Consider the following 21,099-nt stretch of genomic DNA (forward strand, 5'->3'; position numbering starts at 1 on the left):
AGTAATCTAACATTTTTTAACCAAACGCTCTCTGAGTTGTTTACTAGTTTATGACAATATTCCAGATTGTAATCGTCTCGAGATTCGTTCGATTCAACTCTTCCAAAGTTATCAGTCCAATACATAAACCGTTTTGTGGTTGTCCATAATTTCATCTAATTATCAATAAACTAACAAAATTGATTGTATTGACATGTTTTATGTTTAATAGTTTTATTATTATTATTCATTTTCAGTAAAAACATCCCACCTGCCCTTAGTTAAATTAAATGATCAATCAGCTTGGAAATTCGGTTTTTAACTGAAAATAATTTTAAAAATTGCAAACTAATTGATAAAATTATGATCAGAGTATTGTATAGTACCTTTCAAGAAACCGTGTTTGGCATCAACCAAGTTAGTAGTTAGTTAAAGAGAAATTAATGAAATTATAATAATAATTCAAATCATATGGCAAAGAAGTCAATGAAAATTTTAATTGGATGAACTTAAGAAAATTGGTCAAGGAAGAGTGGTTAAGGTTTTAGGCAACTAGTAGAATAATGGAGATGGGACGAGTGGTGACTTGTTAGTTGTAAGTTGTGGACCCAAGGCAGCAGGCGTATAAAAACGGTTCTCTTGGCTCATACTTCCCGTGCTCTGTAAATTAACCAAATCCCATTCAAAAACAAGCATTAGCCAGCGAAGCAGACGACAAAACTAATTTCACGCACACAGAGAGAACTCATCGTCATTGTCATCCTCGTCGTTTTGGCTGTCTCTGCTACTGTTATCTGTCGTTGAGGATTTTGCATTCGCTGTGAAATGGCGGATCAGTACACGTGGGGACTGATCTTGGGGTCGGTGCTGGGCCTGGTCGCCTTGTATAACTTGGGGCTCTTTACTTTGTATAATTTTGTTATGAGAAATAAGAGAGATTCGTTGGATACTAGAAATGATTTTTTGAAGAGCACCTCTGCTGTTAACGAAGAATGCGGATCCGAAAATTTTACTGATGCTGACGTCATCATAGTCGGTGCCGGCGTCGCTGGCGCCGCCCTGACTCACACTCTTGGCAAGGTTATTTATCATTCTTTTTGTTATCTTCGTCCATTTTCTCATTAACCAAACGGTGAATTTTTCTTTTTCGGAAACTTTGGAATGTTCTGGCGGATTATGAAGAACCTTGCGCGCTTAAATTGATTGAAACTCGAAAGATTTTTTCTAACTCGGAAGTGAAGAAGTTTTTGTTTTACATAATTGAATTCTAATTTTAATTCATGAAGCTTATCGAGTATGGAGTCATCATGTCATAGAAAACATTCTAAACTGATATGGTCATATGATGATGGTTTATTTTATTAGACTTCATGACGGATTATTTCATTTTCTATTNTAATATTTTAATATATAGATCAGTATCTTGCCAGCTATATATAATTGGTGGTTGCGTTATGGGAATAATAAGTGACTGAGAACTTGAAGACTTTGTCAAGAACAGTTGATTTGTATTGTTTGGAATTTCCTTCACGAAACGAAACCACCCCAAGACAATCAACAATGAAGTTGGTGAAAATATTAAAAAAATCATAATTTTAGAGTAATTTAAAGCAATAAAAGTAAATGGGAAACCAAGAAAGAAAAAATTTATGTCATCTTTTTACCCGGTTGTCTTCACGTAATTACGTGTATAAACACGTGTGGACCCAATTACTTGTAACTAATTGTATGAGTTTTGAACCAATGTTACTAGTAATAGTAATTGAATTTGAACGCTCATAATTTGGCCTTTACCCACAAAGACTTCATTGTGTTGGGGACTTCGCATAATGGCAATATGAACCAACTATGAAGATGCCATGCCGGCGTGTCACGGTCACCCCTTGGTAGGTAGATTGGATTTGTTCCCATTGAGTCTGAACTCTACGTTGACGGGTAGCGTATGGTCATCAATTTACTATTACATTCTTGTGATATAATATGTTACAACAAACAAATAGTGCGTCTGAAAAATTTCAAAGGTTTAGATGTTTTAGTCTTGGTCTTCCATTTACATTTTGGAAGTCGTGTTTATTGCCAAATCCATTACAATTGGTAGTTGGATTAGGATTTAAGAGGTTCATCATAAACTTGGTTGAACTAATTGAACCCAAGCTGAATTTTGTAGTATTTTCGTCGTCCTTGCATTTACTTAAATTAAGGGTTTCAAATTTTTTTAAATAGAAAAACTTGAGAACATTTTCACTTGCATATTGCAATGGGATATTGTTATCATAAATTACCCCTAAAGTTAGCGTTTTTATCATGTGGATAGCAATTTTGCCAATTTTTAAAATATATCTCTTATAGTTTTGAAAGTACATAGTTCTCATGCTAACTTTTTAAAGTTCTATCATATTGACCCCCTACCATTTTAAAACCATATCATTGATATCCCTATAAAATTTGGCAAAGTTATTATCCATTTGATAAAAGTGCAAACCTTATGGTAGTTTACTAGTTTATGATAATATTCCATATTGTAATCGTCTCGAGATTCGTTCGATTCAACTCTTCCAAAGTTATCAGTCCAATACATAAACCGTTTTGTGGTTGTCCATAATTTCATCTAATTATTAATAAACTAACAAAATTGATTGTATTGACATGTTTTATGTTTAATAGTTTTATTATTATTATTCATTTTCAGTAAAACATCCCACCTGCCCTTAGTTAAATTAAATGATCAATCAGCTTGGAAATTCGGTTTTTAACTTAAAATAATTTTAAAAATTGCAAACTAATTGATAAAATTATGATCAGAGTATTGTATAGTACCTTTGAAGAAACCGTGTTTGGCATAAACCAAGTTAGTAGTTAGTCAAAGAGAAATTAATGAAATTATAATAATAATTCAAATCCTATGGCAAAGAAGTCAATGAAAATTTTAATTGGATGAACTTAAGAAAATTGGTCAAGGAAGAGTGGTTAAGGTTTTAGGCAACTAGTAGAATAATGGAGATGGGACGAGTGGTGACTTGTTAGTTGTAAGTTGTGGACCCAAGGCAGCAGGCGTATAAAAACGGCTCTCTTAGCTCATACTTCCCGTGCTCTGTAAATTAACCAAATCCCATTCAAAAACAAGCATTAGCCAGCGAAGCAGACGACAAAACTAATTTCACGCACACAGAGAGAACTCATCGTCATTGTCATCCTCGTCGTTTTGGCTGTCTCTGCTACTGTTATCTGTCGTTGAGGATTTTGCATTCGCTGTGAAATGGCGGATCAGTACACGTGGGGACTGATCTTGGGGTCGGTGCTGGGCCTGGTCGCCTTGTATAACTTGGGGCTCTTTACTTTGTATAATTTTGTTATGAGAAATAAGAGAGATTCGTTGGATACTAGAAATGATTTTTTGAAGAGCACCTCTGCTGTTAACGAAGAATGCGGATCCGAAAATTTTACTGATGCTGACGTCATCATAGTCGGTGCCGGCGTCGCTGGCGCCGCCCTGACTCACACTCTTGGCAAGGTTATTTATCATTCTTTTTGTTATCTTCGTCCATTTTCTCATTAACCAAACGGTGAATTTTTCTTTTTCGGAAACTTTGGAATGTTCTGGCGGATTATGAAGAACCTTGCGCGCTTAAATTGATTGAAACTCGAAAGATTTTTTCTAACTCGGAAGTGAAGAAGTTTTTGTTTTACATAATTGAATTCTAATTTTAATTCATGAAGCTTATCGGGTATGGAGTCATGATGTCATGGAAAACATTCTAAACTGATATGGTCATATGATGATGGTTTATTTTATTAGATTTCATGACGGATTATTTCATTTTCTATTATATTTTAATTGTTGACTTTCCAATTTAGTATATCTTACATGCTATGTATCACATCCTACTCGTTTATAACATCGTAGATTGATATATATATATATTGACAACTTTTGAGGTTTTAATTTTTGTTCTCTGTCCAAGTAGTTCATTTTAAACGTGGTCTCAGATAGATGTAAGCTTAAAATTTTATGATTTTTATGTCTGATGCTTTCTTTCTAAAATTACAAACAATGCCCTCATAGGACTTGGATTGTGACATTTTCTGAATAGAAAATTTCTTTTTTTTTTCACCTTTAATCTGATCCATTTTGGTTATCGATGACAACGGAACGCTTTATTGAATTAAAATGATGGGAATCTACTGTTTATGGCTTAAAACAGTTTAGATTTCTTGTGATACACAACCTTCTATGTTCATGGGATTTTTTTATTTGCTGCTTGTCTGTGTTTATGAGATTATGAGATGAGGCCCAACTTCCAGATATCCTTTTATATAACCCTTGTAATTGTAATGGAGTGCTAATGGATATGGACTCAACAAGCAAAATATTCCCTCACTTTTTTAAGATGAGGCGTGCACAAAATTGACATGTTTTATGTTCAGTAGTGACTTCTTTCTTTGATGCAAGTCGTTTTATACTTGACATTTGTGTAAATTTTGTTTATATTGTGGATTGATGAGCACTTATTCAAAGCAGTAGGACCACTGCTAATATTTGTTCTATCACTTGATTACATCATGCTCATTTGTTAAGGGCACACTTAATTATCATGCACTATGACCACTTGTATCACATCTTATGGTCAATTGTTTAGAGATTTAGCTCGTTTTCATGATCTCTTATGGATGCCAGTACGTACTATATCTAATTGCTAGTAATGTGTCCAGTAATGTTGAATGATTATAGAAGATTTGTTGTATTTGTCTATTATCATGTCTTATAGTCATTTTTACAAAATGCAGGATGGACGACGAGTGCATGTGATTGAAAGAGATTTGTCAGAACCTGACCGAATTGTTGGTGAATTGCTACAGCCAGGGGGTTACCTCAAATTAATTGAATTAGGACTTCAAGGTGAGTGAAATTGAAACCTTTCATTAATGTCGGAAAAGTATTTATGATACTAGTAATTGACATCAAAGAAATGATTTATTTTAGCATTTTACTTAACCTTCAAATATAGCACAAATTGGTTGTTAATGAACGTTGCATATTTTCTGCACAGATTGTTTGGAGGAAATTGATGCTCAGCGAGTTTTTGGTTATGCTCTTTTCAAGGATGGAAGAAGTACTCAATTATCATATCCATTAGAAAAGTTTCACTCAGATGTTGCAGGTAGAAGCTTTCACAATGGGCGTTTCATACAGAGGTTGAGGGCGAAAGCTGCATCTCTTCCAAAGTACATTCTATCTTCAATATAGATGTTCATTGAATGTTGGTTCGTTACGTTTTTTATATCCACATTTTGTTGCTGTTCTGAGAATGGCCAATGTTCTCATGAAAGTTTGATTAGACCTGAAAATGATTTGCATGTTTCTCTGGAAATAATTGTATTTAACGGTTGGCACGAATGGACAGCTCATTTAGTGCTGCAGTTCAGTTTGAAACCATTGCTAGTTATTATCAAAATGCAACCCCTCATACTCGCAAATAGTAGATTTTACTTTTATCATGACAGTAGTTAGTGTACAGTGATAAATCTTTTAGTAAATGCAGCCATTCTATTATTCTATTTGTATTTTCTGATTGTATGGCCACTATACACAATGGATAACTAACTGATGTAGCATTTTGTTAGAGAGTGATTGTGTTGTCTTATGCCTCTTTTTTTGTATTTTCGTTGATAGTTATACCTCTTTTGTATTATACTAGTGTGCGATTGGAGCAAGGAACGGTAACTTCACTGGTTGAAGAAAAAGGGACTATTAAAGGCGTGCAGTACAAGACTAAAGGTGGCCAAGAATTGACAGCTTATGCTCCTCTGACAATTGTTTGTGATGGCTGCTTTTCAAACTTGCGTCGCTCCCTTTGCAACCCTAAGGTGAGATTGCCTTTAATCAGTCCCTTAACAGTCACTAACAACTGAACTAAATAATTACTATATATATTACCTTACTAATTGTTTGCAATACTGAAAACTCTCATCTATCTCATTTGAGAAAACCAAATAATCTCTAGAAAGTTTTTTTATTTTTTGAAAAAAATTTGGCAGATCGATGTGCCATCTTGTTTTGTTGGTTTGGTCCTAGAAGATTGCGAACTTCCATATGCGAACCATGGGCATGTTATATTGGCAGACCCTTCCCCCATTTTGTTTTATCCTATCAGTAGCAACGAGGTCCGTTGTCTGGTTGATGTACCTGGTCAGAAGGTTCCTTCCATTTCAAGTGGTGAAATGGCAAACTATTTGAAAACAGTGGTGGCTCCTCAGGTATTATATTTTATTACATTTTTCTTCCACTTTTTGCGGGCCTTTATTTTCCACAGAATTTTTTCTTCACCTTTCACTTTAAACTTTGTATTTCATATCTGTTATATGTTTAATGGTGCCTTGAGTAATTGTGTTTTATGTTGCAGGTTCCCTCTGAAATCTACAAATCCTTTGTAGCTGCTATAGACAAAGGAAACATCAAGACTATGCCAAATAGAAGCATGCCAGCTGCTCCCCATCCTACTCCTGGAGCCCTTTTGATGGGGGATGCATTCAACATGCGCCATCCTTTAACAGGGGGAGGAATGACTGTTGCTCTGTCTGACATTGTTGTCCTGCGTGACCTTCTCAAGCCTTTACGTGATCTGAATGATGGATCAGCACTCTGCAATTACCTTGAATGCTTTTACACCTTGCGTAAGGTATGTTGTCTTTCTGGTATTCCAGTTGTCTTATAGGCTTTTCTATCTTCCACTATGATTCTTACTGGTTGTCAAATGGAGGAAATTATTTCTCATTAAAGTTTGTTATCTTTGGATATTATTAAAAATAGATATGTAAACTTCTCTGTTCATCCTTTGGCACAAAGATAGCATTCTGTATGACATTTAAACTTAGGTACCTGTGATTTTTGAATTTACAGCCAGTTGCATCGACGATCAATACATTGGCTGGTGCCTTGTACAAGGTGTTTTGTGCTTCCCCTGATGAAGCAAGCAAGGAAATGCGTGAAGCTTGCTTTGACTATCTAAGTCTTGGAGGAATATGCTCATCAGGACCAGTCTCTCTGCTCTCGGTCTAAATCCTCATCCATTGAGCTTGGTTTTCCATTTTTTTCGCTGTTGCAATTTACCGTTGGTCGCTTGTTACTGCCATTTCCTTTCCCTCATCGGTTTGGATCGGAGCCAGAATAATTTCAGTGTGTAGTTTTAGTCTTTCTTCTTTTCATTTCTTGTCACCCTCTATTCTGGTAATCAAATATCTTTTTTTGTAATTTATTCTGATTATTTCAAATGTTAAATTTCTCTTTCCAGGGTGCATCAGGAATATCTTTCCTATTATAAGGGCAGAAGGGTAAGGCAGATGTCTTCCCCGCAACTGTTCCTGCATATTACAGAGCTCCTCCTGTTACAGATAGCTGATTAGAGTCCAAAAAAAATGAAATACACTTCCGCTTCAGAATTTACTTCTGTTGGAAATACTAAAGTCATACCGTCATTTGTGTCCCTTTTTTTTCCAAGTTACGGGGAGGTGAAAAGCTTCAAGAAGATGTGCTTGTGCAACACATTGTTTTGTAGGATTTATATGTTTGGGGTGTTAATATAAACCTTTGTATGAAAATTGAGTCATATATTTTTCAAAATTGCGGAATAATCAAGCCTCATCTTAGTTCAGTTTTTACTGGTCCGTTGATTGTCTACTAGTTTGTACCTTGTCTTTTTCATTTACCACCGTAATTTTTGGGTATCAAATCAGTTTTACTGCTCCAAAACTTTGTTCTTCCCCGACCTAAAGGCATGCTAGCAGTGCGCGGCAATTGGGGCACAAGAAGCCTTCTCCAGCCAGATAGAAATGCATTGTGCATGAAAGAGATGCGCAGGGAAGCGTGTAGCTCTATGCCCAACAGACAAAGCTTCTGAACAAATTGAACAGTCTTTCTCTGGGTCTGAAACCTCTCCTGTGCCGCCCTAACGCTACTGGTGTGGCCAAGTTCCAGGTACTGGGTTGCAAAAATTCATCATCCACACAATGCCACCGGTGGAATTTATGATAACCAGTCCATTGCAATTGGCAGGAATTTCTATAACGATGTCTGGGGTCACTGTAATCAAATGAACCTGCTCGTAGACATGATATGCCAAACTCGCAGGGAGTCATTTGTGGTGACTGAGCGTTGACGTAGAGATTGATGAGTCAGCTACATTAGGCCAAACTAAATGGAAACCATTGGGGCATAAAATTCGGCCAGTAGGTTGAATTAGCACTTCCCCATGAGAAAGAATGTCAAGCAGAATTGAACAATACCCCCGTTTGGAAAAAGTTGCCACCTTCCATGTAGAAAACTTGTAAGATGTGTGTTTTTGTACTAGCCTTTGATACTCACCATGTAGATCACGCATTTTACCCCCATCGAATTAGAAAACCAGGAGGGATAGATCCCAGTTATAATAATCTCTTCTTTTCTTGGAATATCAACGCATTTGGCCATCTTTCACAGAAGTTGAAGTTAAAGTGGAGGAAAAGATGTGGCGAGGAATTTAGGGAGGGGATTAGGAAACAGAAAAGGAATCCAATCCCTATCCTTTGTTTCTAGGGTCTGCTTGCATGTTTCTTTTCACCGGTTTTGAGAGATTTTTTATTGGACGGGTTCAGGTCTTCTAAAACTATTATTTGCTAGATTTTTTATGCATCGGTGTTGATTGGCTCAAAAACCTTCTCCGAACCAGTTAGTATATTTTTGAGAGGTTTATAAAATACTTCAAATCGGGGTTTTTTTGGTTAGTTTTAAAATTTATTTCACAAATACCCTATCCACTACAAAACTATTCTATTATATCTAAAAAAAAAAAAAATTAATCATATTATGCACGTCTCCAATCATATTAATATAAAATAATTTTAAGCAATAAAAAAATATTTAATCTCTCATTTCTAGATGCTTTCTTAGAGAAATGGAGTTACAATTTTTCAATCATTCCATATACTGTAAAAAATGGCAAAAAAGGATAAGAAGATTTTATCACATTTAAAGTTATAAATACTAATAAGTAGAAAAACAATAAAGAAGTCTTACCTTCAATTGAAAAAACAAAACTCTCAAGAATTGGTTAAAGTTTGATATTTTTATGAGCATATATGTAAATTTATCATTTTAAAAAACTGTCAAAACCGTTGGAAAATAACTATAAACTCTCAAGTATAAGTTAGGTGTTTTAAAAACCGTTATTAAAAACCTCTCAAAACTGTTACGGTGGTTTACCCTTAAAACTACTATAAGCTATAGTGATTTATCCTCGTAACCGTTACCATGAAACTCTGAGAAAGGATTTTTACTACCCCTTGATGGAATATCTATTCATTAAATTTAAATATGGCCAGAAGAATACTAACCAAAAAAACAAAGAGAGACAAATACTAAGGTCCTTAAAAATCTTAGAGGGTAAAACAAAAAGTGATGTCTGTCAATACTGACAAACCAGAAGTGTAATTGATCTTACAATATAGCTTTGAGTTTTGACCCATTTAATTCTCAAGCTATCTTCCCATTGATTAATGGCGACTGATAAACCTTCAATTTGATTTGGCATACCAGTCAACGTTCAAGCTATCTTAAAACATTAATTACCCTCATCAATGGGATATCTAAAAGATTTTACGTCATAAAATGAAAATTCTCTATCTTCAGTTCAGCCCTTCAAATTTAAAATCTGCTAATGAAAGAACAAATCAACAATTTACTGCAGTAATATGGAACTAAGCTTGCCTAAGAATAAATGCAAATAAACTGAAACATCATCTCAATCATACAAATTTCCAGTTCAATCTACAAGACATCTTTTTTTTAAGAATAATTTCCGGAAAACAATCATTAAAAAAAAAAAAAAAAGGAACTTCACACATACTTCCTTCCTCTAATCTACAAGACCCATTGAAAACAATCATGACTAATCAAAGTCTCATTTTGATGTCTGAATATACATAAATGCTTTGTGATTCTACCAAGTCGTTTTCTTCTGCTAAAAGTTCGAAGAACAAACAGTAAGGAGCTGAGAACCTATACAACTGTTTCTTTCTTTTTCTATTTCTTTTCCTTTTCTAAATGAGTTAAAATGTGCAGTCAACTTGAAACTTTTGGATTCTCTGTTAGCAGGACCTTAAGCCCCTTCACACTTCCAATTTATCAGAGCTCTGATTTCAACCGCGCTGCTTAAAACAAAGAATTTCAACATAAGAAAATGGTGCGAAATTAAGATCAACTTTAGTTAATTACTTGCCCTTACCATGTGGTCCCAAACTGTCAACAGCTGAACCGGAATCGAACCCCATTTGGAAAAGACTCTGGAGCTCAGGGTCTAATATAGTCTACATGTATAAAAACATGTATTCTATTAATATTTTTGACAAGCAACAAACAAAATATGAGAGAAGTATAATACAAAAATCTTTGATTTACCTGATGCAAGGGAGGAAATTGTGGATTAGCAGTAGGGATACTTGGCATGGTTCCTTGGAAAATTCCATGTGAGTAAGGTTGAGAGGAGTTCATTCCAGAACTGAATCCGAGAATAGCTGCACCCCCACTACGTGAATGGAGAATCTACACACAAGATATTTAGAATTCATTTAGTAACTAAACAGTTCAAAGATAATTAATGAAAATAAGATAAATTTCATGTTTTGAGCAAAATTTAGACCTTTTTACTTACATCTTTGGATAGAATCCTTTCAATATCAATGTTCAATTCAGGGTTGACAGTAGCAAGTTTCATCGACAGAAACTGTAACAGCAAAGCAAAAGCAAGCATAAACTTTGTCAATTATGTAGAACATACAAAAGTAAACAAGTAAAATAGGAATACTCAGTTACAACAATGAATTAATAAAAGTGCGATAATTTTCAATATCAAGTCCCGGAATTTAGTATAATTTGCTATTATACAAAAGTAGTGCTCCTAATAACAAGAGCTCATATTAATTCCACCCATTTAACAAGGGCACCATGAAAAGGGAAAAACTGTTGTCAGCAAGTCAGAGTCCCATAAGAATCTGACAAGGAAGATAAACATCAAAGAGATCCAAAACAACAATTTAGAAACCATAAAATGGCTGATGTGACAACTGAATTATTATTATTATTATTATTATTTTTTATTTTTTTTTAAGTACATTGCTTATCTTATGTGCAAAGATATGATATATTGAACTCAGCTCCTTAAAAGTGCATGATTATATCTGATACAAGCTAGGTAATTTCTGAAAGACATTTTCTTAATATACCATTCAACTGAAAATCTTAATCTAATGGATCAAAAACAATCACAACCAACAAACAATGAACACAGCTTATAACAAGGGATATTAAAATTTTTGACTAAATAAGAAATTAAATATAACATACCTCAACCTGCTGTTGCAGTGACTGCACATAATTGATAATTTCATCAAGCATGACTGCTTTACCAGTGATCTAAAACAAAACAGAAGCATAGAAAAATCAATTGGTTGATGAAATAAAAAAATTAGAGAAATAACAATTGGTTGACAACCTAGGCCCTATCTATTACCTTATTGCATCCAGGAACAAGTTCTTGAAGCAATCTCATCCGCTCACTAATCTTTTCCCTTCTCACCTGCAAGCATGTCAAATGGTTCAACCAAAAGATAAACCAAAGCATTTGGTTAATTGAGTTTGTTAATACTAGGATGTACCCTCTCTGCAAGGCTGTGACTATTAGTAGCCTGGCCCCTTTTGGCTCTCACATGAATATATTCTTTAGGAGCCTCGACACTATTAGAACTGTCTTTAGCTTGTTTAGCAGCTTGTTTACCACGCGAATTTGCACCTGTGTTTTGTTCAATTTTTGGTTTCTTCTCATCTTGTTCTTTCACAGTACCAGAACTCTCTCCAGAGGGATCCTTTTGACGCTCTTCATTGGCATTCTACAAAGAATACCAAAGCAGTTAACTCAGAAAGGATTACGAAACAAAATCAACAGAATCCAAATCTTCAACTTTCTTACTGTTAAGACAATTATGCAAGTCACTGTACCTTATCGGGATTGGAAGGAGAACTTGACTCAGGTGCTCGTTTTCTTGTCTTTCCATTGGTTGAAGCTCCTATGGCTGCCTCCTCTGAGATTTGACGGTCCTCAAAACATTGTGCCACATTTGTTGAAGTCCTCTCATTTCCACTGTCCTTATTTGGAGTATAATTTGGAGGACACCCACTATTAGCAATACGCGCAGTCTCAGGTAAGCCAAAGGAACTAACCATTTCTGAGAAGTTGCCACTTCCAAAGACTGGAATCTTTGGCACAAGCTCAACAAAACTTGGATCAGATGGATACTGAGCTAAGTTGGCGGTGCTACTAATAACCTGGTTTTCCATTACAACAGGGTAAGGAGAAGTAGCAAATTCACAATGAGAAACCATTGAAGAAACTCCAAAGTTTTCACCCTGACTCAAAGAAACGATCGGATCCCAACCAGAACCAAAGAAATGGTCTGCTCCACTTGAAGACTTATACGTGGACATTGAGTTCATTGACATTCCCGAAACCTTCTGAGGCAATGGGTTTGTATTCATCCCTGAAGATGGACAATTCATTACACTCTCNTTATGTGCAAAGATATGATATATTGAACTCAGCTCCTTAAAAGTGCATGATTATATCTGATACAAGCTAGGTAATTTCTGAAAGACATTTTCTTAATATACCATTCAACTGAAAATCTTAATCTAACGGATCAAAAACAATCACAACCAACAAACAATGAACACAGCTTATAACAAGGGATATTAAAATTTTTGACTAAATAAGAAATTAAATATAACATACCTCAACCTGCTGTTGCAGTGACTGCACATAATTGATAATTTCATCAAGCATGACTGCTTTACCAGTGATCTAAAACAAAACAGAAGCATAGAAAAATCAATTGGTTGATGAAATAAAAAAATTAGAGAAATAACAATTGGTTGACAACCTAGGCCCTATCTATTACCTTATTGCATCCAGGAACAAGTTCTTGAAGCAATCTCATCCGCTCACTAATCTTTTCCCTTCTCACCTGCAAGCATGTCAAATGGTTCAACCAAAAGATAAACCAAAGCATTTGGTTAATTGAGTTTGTTAATACTAGGATGTACCCTCTCTGCAAGGCTGTGACTATTAGTAGCCTGGCCCCTTTTGGCTCTCACATGAATATATTCTTTAGGAGCCTCGACACTATTAGAACTGTCTTTAGCTTGTTTAGCAGCTTGTTTACCACGCGAATTTGCACCTGTGTTTTGTTCAATTTTTGGTTTCTTCTCATCTTGTTCTTTCACAGTACCAGAACTCTCTCCAGAGGGATCCTTTTGACGCTCTTCATTGGCATTCTACAAAGAATACCAAAGCAGTTAACTCAGAAAGGATTACGAAACAAAATCAACAGAATCCAAATCTTCAACTTTCTTACTGTTAAGACAATTATGCAAGTCACTGTACCTTATCGGGATTGGAAGGAGAACTTGACTCAGGTGCTCGTTTTCTTGTCTTTCCATTGGTTGAAGCTCCTATGGCTGCCTCCTCTGAGATTTGACGGTCCTCAAAACATTGTGCCACATTTGTTGAAGTCCTCTCATTTCCACTGTCCTTATTTGGAGTATAATTTGGAGGACACCCACTATTAGCAATACGCGCAGTCTCAGGTAAGCCAAAGGAACTAACCATTTCTGAGAAGTTGCCACTTCCAAAGACTGGAATCTTTGGCACAAGCTCAACAAAACTTGGATCAGATGGATACTGAGCTAAGTTGGCGGTGCTACTAATAACCTGGTTTTCCATTACAACAGGGTAAGGAGAAGTAGCAAATTCACAATGAGAAACCATTGAAGAAACTCCAAAGTTTTCACCCTGACTCAAAGAAACGATTGGATCCCAACCAGAACCAAAGAAATGGTCTGCTCCACTTGAAGACTTATACATGGACATCGAGTTCATTGACATTCCCGAAACCTTCTGAGGCAATGGGTTTGTATTCATCCCTGAAGATGGACAATTCATTACACTCTCATTTCTATTCTGAAATCCCGTATCATCATTATCACCACCATCCATGTTTTCGTCTCAAAACTTAAACCCAAAGGATGAGAACTATCTATAACTGAAACAAAACCTCTACTCAATAGCTGGCCCAGACGAGGACTAAAAATAGATATCAAACAGAAGCAAGCAACTGGTGTATAAAACAAAAGGCAAAGTGGGGTTTGACCAGAATTAGCTGGTGATATCTTGCACGACTCGACAAGGAACAAATAACCTTGGCAGCTTTATAGGATTGATAGGATGTTAAAGTAAAAGAAACCCCTCAGAACAGCATCCCAGAGACACAAAGTAAAAGGAGAAATCCAATCTATCAGGCATAATATCTAACAAGCACCAGCTTACTTCATCTTTCAAAAACCCTAGGATCAAGTCTACTCTGATATGCAAGCTAAAAGAGGAAATGCTTCACACAGACAAGAAAGTGAACCTTTCAGAGCATAAAGTACACATAGACAAACTATATCTTAGCTAAGTAACAGCTCACCAGACTAATAAAAAGAAAGCAGATTCCCTTTTTCTCTTTTGCTTATAGGAGATATAATTTTTCACATTCTCCACTCAATTAAATACCAATGTGATTGATTGATGTTAGTAGGCTTGAATCTCTTCAAATGAAACCCAATTGAGGAGGATAAACACAAGATTTGAGCTATTGATATCAAAATGAAGGAGGTGTTTAGAGCAGTCTAATGAGGAAAAAGGAAAGTTTACTTGTTCAAGTTTTGAATCAAGTCCCAACAGCTTCCAAGAACCATAAAAAAAAAAGGAAGTTGGAGAAACCCTTTTGAGGTATTCCCTGATAGGTACCTAAAAAAGGCTAAAAAGCATCAAATTCTACTTAAATTATGCAAATACTGGAATGGGGAGAGTTTTATTTCACAGCCCCTAAAGTGGGAAGGAACTCACACATACTTCTTCCTCTAATCTACCAGACCCATTGAAAACAATCATGACTAATCAAAGTTCTTTTGATGTCTGATATACATAAATGCTTTGTGATTTACCAAGTCGTTTCTTCTGCTAAAAGTTCGAAGAACAAACAGTAAGGAGCTGAGAACCTATACACCGTTTCTTTCTTTTTCTATTTCTTTTCCTTTTCAAATGAGTTAAAATGTGCAGTCAAACTTGAAACTTTTGGATTCTCTGTTAGCAGGACCTTAAGCCCCTTCACACTTCCAATTTATCAGAGCTCTGATTTCAACCGCGCTGCTTAAAACAAAGAATTTCAACATAAGAAAAGGTGGAATTAAGATCAACTTTAGTTAATTACTTGCCCTTACCACTGTCAACAGCTGAACCGGAATCGAACCCATTTGGAAAAGCTTGGAGCTCAGGGTCTATATAGTCTACATGTATGAAAACATGTATGTATTAATATTTTGACAAGCAACAGCAAAATATGGAGAGGTATATACAAAATTTGATTTACCTGATGCAAGGGAGGAAATTGTGGATTAGCAGTAGGGATACTTGGCATGGTTCCTTGGAAAATTCCATGTGAGTAAGGTTGAGAGGAGTTCATTCCAGAACTGAATCCGAGAATAGCTGCACCCCACTACGTGAATGGAGATCTACACACAAGATATTTAGAATTCATTATAACTAAACAGTTCAAAGATATTAATGAAATAAGATAAATTTCATGTTGAGCAAAATTTAGACCTTTTTACTTACATCTTTGGATAGAATCCTTTCAATATCAATGTTCAATTCGGGGTTGACAGTGCAAGTTCATCGACAGAAACTGAACAGCAAAGCAAAAGCAAGCATAAACTTTGTCAATTATGTAGAACATACAAAAGTAAACAAGTAAAATAGGAATACTCAGTTACAACAAGAATTAATAAAAGTGCGATAATTTTAATATCAAGTCCCGAATTTAGTATAATTTGCTATTATAGAAAAGTAGTGCTCCTAATAACAAGGCTCATATTATTCCACCCATTTAACAAGGGCACCATGAAAAGGGAAAAACTGTTGTCAGCAAGTCAGAGTCCATAAGAATCTGACAAGGAAGATAAACATCAAAGAGATCAAAAAACAATTTAGAAACCATAAAATGGCTGATGTGACAACTGATTATTATTATTTTTAAGTACATTGCTTATTGCTTCTTCTCCATTTTTGGTAGACCCAATTGTGCTTACAATTTGGGGAGTATATGGGTTTTTTTCTGTTTCTTTAAGGACTCAGCCATTATAACTTAATCGGGAATGGCAAGGAATGAAAAAAATGCAAAGAGCAAAGAAATTGAGAAATTGCAGAAAATTGGAAGAAAAAATGAGAGAGAGAAAGAACCTGAGAGAAATGTGTTCTGCCTTTCAAATTTTAAATCAACTTCTCTTTATTATACTCTAACCCACAAATGTTTAAATCTTTTCACCTAAATCATTTTTGCTGCTTTAATTACACTTAAGTATGTCACGTCATATTTTTTAACCCAAAAAAAAATCAAAAAGATTTTCATGGCCATTTTGTTAAATGGGAACTTGGGATGGCCGGACAGCTAAATTTCCTTGTTGTTTCTTAGGGTCTGCTTGGATGTTTCTTTTCATCGGTTTTGAGAGATTTTTATTGGACTGGTATTGAGGTGTTATAAAACTATTATTTGCTAGATTTTTATGCACTTATTTTGATTGGCTCAAAAACCTCTTCCGAACCAGTGTAGTATATTTTTTAGAGGTTTATAAAACAGCCAAAATTGGGGTTTTTTGGTTAGTTTTAAAATTCATTCCACAAATACCCTATCCACTACAAAACTATTATAATTATATCAAAAAAAAAAATCATATTATGCACGTCTTCAATCATATTAAATATAAAATAATTTTAAGTAATCATAAATTATTTTTTATTAAAATCTCATTTCTAGATGCTTTCTTGGAGAAGTGGAGCTACAAGTTTTCAATCATTCTATATACTGCAAAGAATGACAAAAAATGATAAGAAGATTTTATTATATTTGAAGTTATAAAATACTAATAAGTAGAAAACAAATAAAGAACTCTTACTTTGTAATTGAAAAAACAAAACTCCAAAGAATTGGTTAAAGTTTGGTATTTTTATGAGCATATATGTAAATTTATCATTTTAAAAAACTGTCAAAACCGTTGGAAAATTAACTCTCAAACATAGATCAGGTGTTTTAAATAACACTACTAAAAACCTCTCAAAATCGTTAGTTTACCCTTAAAACTGTTACGGTGATTTATCCACCATCAAACTTTTAAGGATTTTAAGGAGGGGGATTTTTACCATCCCCTGTGGGGATATCTATTCATTAAATTTATATATGGCCAGAAGAATACTAACCAAAAAAAAAAAAAAAAAAAGAGACAAATACTAAGGTCCTAACAAATCTTAGAGGGTAAAACAAAAAGTGATGTCTGTCACTACTGACAAACCAGAAGTATAATTGATCTTATAATATATCTTTGAGGTTTGACCCATTTAATTCTCAAGCTATGTTCCCATTGATTAATGGCGACTGATGAACCTTCAATTTGATTTGGCATACCAGTCAACGTTCAAGCTGCTATCTTAAAACATTAATTACCCTCATCAATGGGATATCTAAAAGATTTTACGTCCTAAAATTTGGCATACCAGTCAACGTTCAAGCTGCTATCTTAAAACATTAATTACCCTCATCAATGGGATATCTAAAAGATTTTACGTCCTAAAATGAAAATTCTGTGTCTTCAGTTCAGCCCTTCAAATTTAAAATCTGCTAATGAAAGAGCAAATCAACAATTTACTGCAGTAAAATGGAACTAAGCTTGCCTAAGAATAAATGCAAATAAACTGAAACATCATCTCAATCATACAAATTTCCAGTTCAATCTACAAGACATCTTTTTTTTAAGAATAATTTCCGGAAAACAATCATTAAAAAAAAAAAAAAAAGGAACTTCACACATACTTCCTCCTCTAATCTACAAGACCCATTGAAAACAATCATGACTAATCAAAGTCCATTTTGATGTCTGAATATACATAATGCTTTGTGATTCTACAAGTCGTTTTCTTCTGCTAAAAGTTCGAAGAACAAACAGTAAGGAGCTGAGAACCTATACAACTGTTTCTTTCTTTTTCTATTTCTTTTCCTTTTCTAAATGAGTTTAAAATGTGCAGTCACTTGAAACTTTTGGATTCTCTGTTAGCAGGACCTTAAGCCCCTTCACACTTCCAATTTATCAGAGCTCTGATTTCAACCCGCGCTGCTTAAACAAATTTCAACATAAGAAAATGGTGCGAATTAAGATCAACTTTAGTTAATTACTTGCCCTTACCACTGTTTAACAGCTGAACCGGAATCGAACCCCATTTGGAAAAGACTCTGGAGCTCAGGGTCTAATATAGTCTACATGTATAAACATGTATTCATTATATTTTGACAAGCAACAAACAAATATGAGAGAGGTATATACAAAATCTTTGATTTACCTGATGCAAGGGAGGAAATTGTGGATTAGCAGTAGGGATCCTTGGCATGGTTCCTGGGAAAATTCCATGTGAGTAGGTTGAGAGGATTTCATTCCAGAACTGAATCCGAGAATAGCTGCACCCCCACTACGTGAATGAGAATCTACACACAAGATATTTAGAATTCATTACTAAACTACAGTTCAAAGATAATTAATGAAAATAAGATAAATTTCATGTTTTGAGCAAAATTTAGACCTTTTTACTTACATCTTTGGATAGAATCCTTTCAATATCAATGTTCAATTCGGGGTTGACAGTGCAAGTTTCATCGACAGAAACTGTAACAGCAAAGCAAAAGCAGCATAAACTTTGTCAATTATGTAGAACATACAAAAGTAAACAAGTAAAATAGGAATACTCAGTTACAACAAGAATTAATAAAGCGATAATTTTCAATATCAAGTCCCGAAATTAGTATAATTTGCTATTATAAAAAGTATGCTCCTAATAACAAGAGCTCATATTAATTCCACCCATTTAACAAGGGCACCATGAAAAGGGAAAAACTTTGTCAGCAAGTCAGAGTCCCATAAGATCTGACAAGGAAGATAAACATCAAGAGATCCAAAACAACAATTTAGAAACCATAAAATGGCTGAGTGTGACAACTGATTATTATTATTTTTATTATTTTTTTTAAGTACTGCTTATCTTGTGCAAAGATATGTATATTGAACTCAGCTCCTTAAAAGTGCATGATTATATCTGATACAAGCTAGGTAATTTCTGAAAGACATTTTCTTATATACCATTCAACTGAAAATCTTAATCTAGGATCAAAACACATCACAACCAACAAACAATGAACACAGCTATAACAGGGATATTAAAATTTTGACTAAATAAGAATTAAATATAACATACCTCAACCTGCTGTTGCAGTGACTGCACATAATTGATAATTTCATCAGCATGACTGCTTTACCATGATCTAAAACAAAACGAAGCATAGAAAATCAATTGGTTGATGAAATAAAAAATTAGAGAAATACCATTGGTTGACAACCTAGGCCCTATCTATTACCTTATTGCATCCAGGAACAAGTTCTTGAAGCAATCTCATCCGCTCACTAATCTTTTCCCTTCTCACCTGCAAGCATGTCAATTGTTCAACCAAAAGATAAACCAAAGCATTTGGTTAATTGAGTTTGTTAATACTAGGATGTACCCTCTCTGCAAGGCTGTGACTATTAGCCTGGCCCCTTTTGGCTCTCCACATGATATATCTTTAGGAGCCTCGACACTATTAGAACTGTCTTTAGCTTGTTTAGCAGCTTGTTTCCACGAATTTGCACCTGTGTTTTGTTCAATTTTTGGTTTCTTCTCATCTTGTTCTTTCACAGTACCAGAACTCTCTCCAGGGATCCTTTTGAGACGCTCTTCATTGGCATTCTACAAGAATACCAAAGCAGTTAACTCAGAAAGGATTACGAAACAAATCAACAGAATCCAAATCTTCAACTTTCTTACTGTTAAGACAATTATGCAAGTCACTGTACCTTATCGGATTGGAAGAGAACTTGACTCAGGTACTCGTTTTCTTGTCTTTCCATTGGTTGAAGCTCCTATGGCTGCCTCCTCTGAGATTTGACGTTCCTCAAAACATTGTGCCACATTTGTTGAAGTCCTCTCATTTCCACTGTCCTTATTTGAGTATAATTTGGAGGACACCCACTATTAGCAATACGCGCAGTCTCAGGTAACCCAAAGGAACTAACCATTTCTGAGAAGTTGCCACTTCCAAGACTGGAATCTTTGGCACAAGCTCAACAAAACTTGGATCAGATGGATACTGACTAAGTTGGCGGTGCTACTAAACCTGGTTTTCCATTACAACAGGGTAAGAAAGTAGCAATTCACAATGAGAAACCATTGAAGAAACTCCAAGTTGTTCACCCTGACTCAAAGAAACGATGATCCCAACCAGAACCAAGAAATGGTCTGCTCCACTTGAAGACTTATACATGGACATCGAGTTCATTGACATTCCCGAAACTTCTGAGCAATGGGTTTGTATTCATCCCTGAAGATGGACAATTCATTACACTCTCATTTCTATTCTGAAATCCCTATCATCATTATCACCACCATCCATGTTTTCGTCTCAAACCTAAACCCAAAGATGAGAACTATCTATAACTGAAACAAAACCTCTACTCAATAGCTGGCCCAGACGAGGACTAAAATAGATATCAAACAGAAGCAAGCAACTGGTGTATAAAACTAAAGGAAAAGTGGGATTTGACACCATTAGCTGGTGATATCTTGCACGACTCGACAAGGAACAAATAACCTTGGCAGCTTTATGGATTGATAGGATGTTAAAGTAAAGAAACCCCTCAAGCAGCATCCCAGAGACACAAAGTAAAAGGAAATCCAATCTATCAGGCATAATATCTAAAGCACCAGCTTACTTCATCTTTCAAAAACCCTAGGATCAAGTCTACTCTGATATGCAAGCTAAAAGAGGAATGCTTCACACAGACAAGAAAGTGAACCTTTCAGAGCATAAAGTACACATAGACAAACTATATCTTAGCTAAGTAACAGCTCACCAACTAACAAA

The 21,099-nt window shown here is 35.1% G+C and overlaps 3 protein-coding genes and 1 pseudogene across 3 annotated transcripts; 1 reads left to right on the plus strand and 3 right to left on the minus strand.

Moving 5' to 3' along the window:
* Window positions 1-3,078: 3,078 nt before the first annotated feature.
* On the plus strand, window positions 3,079-7,036 carry LOC116131545 (squalene monooxygenase SE1-like). Its single transcript, XM_031417196.1, has 7 exons — window positions 3,079-3,490; window positions 4,765-4,876; window positions 5,028-5,202; window positions 5,676-5,844; window positions 6,016-6,234; window positions 6,381-6,656; window positions 6,878-7,036. The coding sequence occupies exons 1-7, from the start codon at window positions 3,236-3,238 to the stop codon at window positions 7,034-7,036; spliced, it is 1,365 nt and encodes a 454-aa protein (XP_031273056.1). The 5' UTR covers window positions 3,079-3,235.
* Window positions 7,037-9,714: 2,678 nt separating this feature from the next.
* On the minus strand, window positions 9,715-12,565 carry LOC116131555 (transcription factor bHLH74-like). The gene is made up of 8 exons (XM_031417207.1): window positions 12,005-12,565; window positions 11,665-11,895; window positions 11,520-11,585; window positions 11,354-11,422; window positions 10,662-10,733; window positions 10,409-10,552; window positions 10,249-10,317; window positions 9,715-10,159 (listed from the first exon to the last, which is right to left on the minus strand). Exons 1-8 carry the CDS (start codon window positions 12,560-12,562, stop codon window positions 10,136-10,138), a joined length of 1,233 nt encoding a protein of 410 aa, XP_031273067.1. The 5' UTR covers window positions 12,563-12,565; the 3' UTR covers window positions 9,715-10,135.
* A 111-nt stretch (window positions 12,566-12,676) lies between these two features.
* Window positions 12,677-14,934, minus strand: LOC116131492 (transcription factor bHLH74-like). The gene is made up of 5 exons (XM_031417140.1): window positions 13,446-14,934; window positions 13,106-13,336; window positions 12,961-13,026; window positions 12,795-12,863; window positions 12,677-12,694 (listed from the first exon to the last, which is right to left on the minus strand). The coding sequence occupies exons 1-5, from the start codon at window positions 14,055-14,057 to the stop codon at window positions 12,677-12,679; spliced, it is 996 nt and encodes a 331-aa protein (XP_031273000.1). The 5' UTR covers window positions 14,058-14,934.
* A 3,373-nt stretch (window positions 14,935-18,307) lies between these two features.
* Window positions 18,308-20,628, minus strand: LOC116131484 (annotated as a pseudogene).
* Between the last annotated feature and the right edge of the window lie 471 nt (window positions 20,629-21,099).

Source organism: Pistacia vera, unplaced genomic scaffold (genome assembly GCF_008641045.1).
Source record: "Pistacia vera cultivar Batoury unplaced genomic scaffold, PisVer_v2 Contig234, whole genome shotgun sequence".
In the NCBI taxonomy this organism is placed as follows: Eukaryota; Viridiplantae; Streptophyta; class Magnoliopsida; order Sapindales; family Anacardiaceae; genus Pistacia; species Pistacia vera.